This window comes from Oxyura jamaicensis, chromosome 13 (assembly GCF_011077185.1).
Source record: "Oxyura jamaicensis isolate SHBP4307 breed ruddy duck chromosome 13, BPBGC_Ojam_1.0, whole genome shotgun sequence".
Taxonomy (NCBI): domain Eukaryota; kingdom Metazoa; phylum Chordata; class Aves; order Anseriformes; family Anatidae; genus Oxyura; species Oxyura jamaicensis.
The window spans coordinates 5,720,273-5,726,638 of record NC_048905.1 but is presented as its reverse complement, the minus strand read 5'-3'; the positions used below and the strand labels follow the sequence as shown (position 1 = coordinate 5,726,638).

The 6,366-nt window shown below is 46.2% G+C and overlaps 1 protein-coding gene across 3 annotated transcripts in view; it reads right to left on the bottom strand.

Annotated features, from left to right (window-relative positions):
* The window catches only part of RANBP17 (RAN binding protein 17), a 169,213-nt gene that overhangs the window by 143,491 nt on the left and 19,356 nt on the right, over positions 1–6,366 (bottom strand). For all 3 annotated transcript variants that reach the window (XR_004754341.1, XM_035338439.1, XM_035338440.1), the window contains exon 12: positions 938–1,131. Coding sequence is in view for 2 of the 3 variants with exons in the window: in XM_035338439.1 (XP_035194330.1) it covers positions 938–1,131 (194 nt within the window). In the remaining variant the exon portion in view is untranslated. The remainder of the gene's footprint in view (positions 1–937; positions 1,132–6,366) is intronic.

Sequence of the window (6,366 nt, the reverse complement as noted above, 5' to 3'; positions counted from 1 at the left end):
CGATACTGAGAGATTCCAACCAATTATTTCCTTTTGCCCCTTTTGCGCCCCCCCCCCCCCCCCCTTACTGAGTATAAATTCAGACTGTAGCTAGTCAATAAAACCGGGTTATTCAGTCAAAGTTCTCCCAAAGTTGCTAGGCACATGGAAGAAAGGGATATACAAAAAATCAGTTGAGTAGGAGGTTTTACATAAACTAGTGAAAAATGAGCTCCTACACAGAAGAAAATCTGTACATTCAGATTGTCAACAGAAGAACAGCAAAATAAATCACGTTTAACAGCATGCAGAGAAACAGCTGTATTGTGCAGTAACCTGTCTCACCTTCTCAAAACAACACCACTTATCCATGTAAAGATGCCACAGCCATAAGATAACTATATTAGGAAAGATCCAGTAGTTATAAAGACAATTTAAGTGACACACAGTGGACCAAAATAGGCATGAAAAAAATGTTAGAAGTACTACTTATTTTTACAACTTCCACTACAATAAAATACTCGAGTTTCTCAAATATCAGAGCTATTTAAAGCAAATTAAGGGGTTTTTAAGTAACTTTAGTATTCACAGAAGGATAAATGCAAAAAGAACAGACGTTAAGATCTTAAATTTCAAAAACTGTTCTTCAAGTTGCAGCAGGTTCCCATGAGGGCACCTGGGGCACTAAAATGTTGATTTTCAGAAATTAAAAGTTTTTACAGCTCTCATGCCTATATTCTAGAGATGTAACAAGATATTAAACACATCGACTGCCAATACATCTATTTAACGCAAGACAACCACTGGAAGTGTGGTGCAAGGTTACTTGGAACATGAATTTCTTGTTCCATAAAAGATGTAGGGGCATCTGCCATATGATTATTGCTGCTTCATATGCAAGGATATTTTTTTTTATCAGCACATAAAACACAGTCTAAAAATTATATTAAATACTAACCTTCCTGGACTGTGATTTCTAATGGATTCCTACTAGAAGAGTGCAATAGTTTTTGGTAGTTTTGTGCATTTTGGTCAAACAACTGTACAAGAAGTGTACAGGTCTTTTCATATTCACACCTGCTAACTGTGCACAGTTGCTCCAGTTGTTGGAAAACTGTAGCTGTATCATCCAGTGGATCTTCTAAACCATCTCTGGAATAGAGACAAAAAGTAACCACTTAGCTACTATTGCTTGAAAGCTGATTCTTTGTTTTCCCATCCAGACCTTGCACCACTGTCACCCAACTGCTGAACTATCTGTGAAAACCTTTGCAGCTGGTACACGCAGCAGACAGACACAAGATCTCATTGGATCTACATACACATCCATACACATCTATACCACAACAATGTTCCATTTGCACCTTCCTCTTAACATACAGTTCAAAACGCAGAGAACTACAAGGCAGAGGGGAGATGAAATTGGCATTATAAACACAGAAAGGTAAATCCTGAAGATCTGAGGTCTTCTGTGGCCGTCTGAATACTAACAAGCAGCACATTTTTCAGAGGATGATGATGGGAAAGAATGGAATACATAGCAGAAATGGATTTTGCATATTCTTCAAGTTAAGCACAAGACCATAATTCCAAAGCCAAGGAGCAAGCTTCAGTAAAGTTCCATGCAGCTGCGTTATTACAGGTTCTGCTGCAAGCAAGCTGTGACCTTATAGAATACCTGGAACAAAAAGACCACTAGTTCTTGCCATAAAGTGTACCTATACTCTTTACACAAACCACAGTAGGAAAGATTTCTTCATTAGGAAGTTACTCTTTTGTTGCATAGGCAATGAAAAACCTGTAGTCTTCAGAAATGCTCTACCGGATATAGATAAAGCATCTGGGACTGGCGCTGTTTAACATCCTTGTTGATGACTCAGCACATTTGCCAATGGCACCGAGCTGTGCAGTGCAGTCACCACGCAGGAGGGAAGGGATGCCAGCCAGAGGGACCTGGAAGGCCTGAGAAGTGGGCCTGTGTGAACCTCATGGGGTTCAGCAAGGCCAAGGGCAAGGTCCTGCAGCTGGGCTGGGTAATCCCTAGCACAGACACAGGTTGGGCCGAGAATGGATTGAGAGCAGCCTTGAGAAGGATCTGGGGGTGTTGGTGGATGAGAAGCTCAACCTGAGCCAGCAGTGTGTGCCTGCAGTCCAGAAAGCCCCCCGTACCCTGGGCTGCACCAAAAGCAGCATGGCCAGCAGGGTGAGGGAGGGGATTCTGCCCCCCTGCTCTCATGAGACCCCATCTGGAGCCCTGCGTTCAGCTCTGGGGCCCCAGCACAAGAAGGACATGGATTTATTAGAATGAGCCCAGAGGAGGCCACGAAGATGATCAAGGGGTTGGAGCACCTCTCCTATGCAAACAGGTTGAGGAAGCTGGAGTTGTTCAGACTAGAGAAGAGAAGGCTCCAGGGAGACCTTACAACTGCCTTCCAGTCTCTAAGGGAGGACTCCAGGAAAGCTGGGCGGGGACTCCTTGTCAATCAGTGTAGCAACAGGACAAGGGGTAACAGCTTTAACTAAAAGAGGGTAGACTTACAAGAGATGTTAGGAAAAAAATCTTCATTCAGAGGGCAGTGAGGCACTGGAACAGGCTGCCTAGAGAAGCTGTGGGTTCCCCATCCCTGGAAGCGTTCAAGGCCAGGTTGGATGGGACTTTGAGCAACCTGATTTAATGCGAGGTGTCCCTGCCTGTGGCAGGGGGGTTGGAACAAGATGATCTTTAAGGTCTCTTCAACCCAAATCATTCTATGATTCTTGGATCCTATCTTCACATAAAGGAACGTAAGCGTGACTGCAGGGTGAACACAGCACTCAAGAGAACATCAGTCAAGCAGGCTGTGAAAATAAAAATCTACACTGTATCTTAAAAACAAACAAAAAAGCTGAAATCTCAATACTTAGGCAACACTGTACAAGTATAAAGGCTGTGAAGTTAATGAACTCACTGACCTTGCAACATTTCACATGAAGCCGGGAACTACTTCGTTCCAATAAGATGCATCTCCTTGATATTAAAATGTTAAGTCATAACGATAATGAGGATGGAGGTATCTTTTCTATGATTTAGCACCTACCAGGCTTATTCAGACTGGTCCCCTCTGCATATACATGGATTAATGTGCCCCAGTGCTAATACCCAGATGTTAAAAGATGTAAAACAGCTGAGAAACCTTCTCTGTCTTAAGGACCAGCTGGATGGCCCCTGAATGCAGGGTAACGTTATCAACCATACTGGTGTGTACAGAAAACGGTCATTCCAGAAAACAGGACTTGTTTGCAAAGATACTAATTAATGTCCTTCGAGCAAAGAACAGTCTTGTGGAATCAGCTCCCAAATGTCCCATGTTTCTCAAGAATGGCCTAGACATTTGACATTAAAGTGTACACTAGATATTACTGTCTACAGAAATACCACAACAGAGGATCTTCATCACAGAAGAGTGTATGACAACACTAGGAAGATAAACAAATTACTTACAGCTGAGAATGGTTACACACTCGCAGAATTATTAAGACTGTCTTACAAAGAACACAAATTGGTCTCAGATCAGTACTCTCCTCGTCTTATTTCCTGTTGGCTTTTTTCACAGATTAGGAAGTTTACTCCTCCAAAGAACAAAGTAACAAGAACATCCAGAAGAATCCCTTGTCAGTGCCAAACTAAAAGAAACTGAACTTTCAGTGTTGAAGACAACATATTTTGATGGAGCTGCTCAAAAGCTTGCATGAGCAGCTTTTGATGGAGCTGCTCATGCAAGATGGTGCAATCCAGAAGCTCAGACCTGATTGCTTCATGTCTGAAAGCTGATATGGAGCATACCACTCAGTAGGGGAGAAAGCTGAGCCAAGAAGTTTCACCCTGAGAATACATCACAGAAAAGCAGAACCAAGAAGATAACTTTAAAATGCCAAAGAAGTTTAGTGTGGTTGAGAAAAGACCAGATAAAACTAACTGTACATACAATAAGTTGCTTGCTCTTCCATGTCCTAGCACTGGAACAGTGGAAGCTCACAGTTTTGAACCATTAAGAAGTCAGCCTTTAACACAACTATGGTGATAACCTCCGGCAAGTAATACCAACTGTAGCTTTGTCACTAAGAAGTGAGATGACAGGTTACATAAATTGCAGACAGAAGATTTTGGCTAAGCTGACACAAAAGCTAGACCTTCTGTTCACTAACAGAGAAGGACTGGTGGGAGATGTGCTGGTCGGGGGCTGTCTTGGGCAGAGTGACCACAAAATGGTAGAGTTCTTGATACTCAGCGAAGTCAGGAAGGGGATCAGTAAAACCGCTGTCTTGGACTTCCGGAGGGCTGACTTTGAGCTGTTCAAGACACTGGTTGGCAGAGTCCCTTGGGAGGCGGTACTGAAAGACAGAGGAGCCCAGGAGGGCTGGGCACTCTTCAAGAATGACATCTTAATGGCTCAGGAGCGGTCTGTCCCCACGTGCCCAAAGACGAGCCGGCGTGGAAGAAGACTGGCCTGGCTGAGCAGAGAGCTGTGGCTCGAGCTTAGGAAAAAAAAAGAGGGTTTATAATCATTGGAAAAGAGGGCGGGCCACTCAGGGGGACTACAAGGATGCTGCGAGGCGGTGCAGGGACAAAATTAGAAAGGCCAAAGCTCATCTGGAGCTCAATCTGGCCACTGCTGTTAAGGACAACAAAAAATGTTTTTATAAATACATCAACACAAAAAGGAGGACTAAGGAGAATCTCCACCCTCTACTGGATGTGGGGGGAGACTTAGTTACCAGAGATGAGGAAAAAGCTGAGGTGCTTAACGCCTTCTTTGCCTCAGTCTTTAACAGCAAAACCAGTTGTTCTCTGGACGCCCAGTACCCTGTGCTCGAGGAAGGGGATGGGGAGCAGAATGTGGCCCCCACAACCCACGAGGAAATGGTTGGCGACCTGCTACAGCATTTGGATGTACGCAAGTCAATGGGGCCGGATGGGATCCACCCGAGGGTACTGAGAGAACTGGCAGAGGAGCTGGCCAAGCCGCTTTCCATCATTTACCGACAGTCCTGGCTATCGGGGGAGGTCCCACTTGACTGGCGGCTAGCAAACGTGACGCCCATCTACAAGAAGGGCCAGAGGGTAGACCCGGGGAACTATAGGCCTGTTAGTTTAACATCAGTGCCAGGGAAGCTCATGGAGCAGATTATCTTGGGTGTCATCATGCGGCAGTTGCAGGGCAAGCAGGCAATTAGGCCTAGTCAGCATGGGTTTATGAAGGGCAGGTCCTGCTTGACGAACCTGATCTCCTTCTATGACAAGGTGACACGCTTAGTGGATGAGGGAAAGGCTGTGGATGTGGTCTACCTTGACTTCAGTAAGGCATTTGACACCGTTCCCCACAGCATTCTCCTCAGGAAACTGGCTGCTCATGGCTTGGACTGGCACACACTTCGTTGGGTTAAGAGCTGGCTGGATGGCCGGGCCCAGAGAGTTGTGGTGAATGGAGTCAAATCCAGTTGGAGGCCGGTCACCAGTGGAGTCCCCCAGGGCTCGGTGCCTTTAATATCTTCATCGATGATCTGCATGAGGGGATCGAGTACACCCTCACCAAGTTTGCAGACGACACCAAGTTAGGTGCGTGTGTCAATCTGCTCGAGGGTAGGAAGGCTCTGCAGGAGGATCTGGATAGGCTGGACCGATGGGCTGAGGCCAACGGTATGAAGTTCAACAAGGCCAAGTGCCAGGTCCTGCACCTGGGGCACAACAACCCCCAACAGAGCTACAGGCTGGGAAATGAGTGGTTAGAAAGTTACATGGCGGAGAAGGACCTGGGAGTGATGGTTGATAGTCAGCTGAATATGAGCCAGCAGTGTGCTCAGGTGGCCAAGAAGGCCAGCAGCATCCTGGCTTGCATAAGAAACAGTGTGGCCAGCAGGGCCAGGGAAGTGATTGTCCCCCTGTACTCAGCTCTGGTGAGGCCGCCCCTCGAGTACTGTGTTCAGTTTTGGGCCCCTCGCTACAAGAAGGACATGGAGGTGCTCGAGCGAGTCCAGAGAAGGGCAATGAAGCTGGTGAGGGGTCTGGAGAACAAGTCTTATGAGGAGCGACTGAGGGAACTGGGACTGTTTAGCCTGGAGAAGAGGAGGCTCAGGGGCAACCTTATTGCACTCTACAGGTACCTGAAGGGAGGCTGTAGCGAGGTGGGGGTTGGTCTATTCTCCCATGTGCCTGGTGACAGGACGAGGGGGAATGGGCTAAAGTTGCGCCAGGGGAGGTTTAGGTTGGATATTAGGAAGAACTTCTTTACTGGAAGGGTTGTTAGACACTGGAATAGGCTGCCCAGGGAATTGGTTGAGTCACCATCCCTGGAGGTCTTTAAAAGACATTTAGATGTAGAGCTTAGGGATATGGTTTAGTGGAGTACT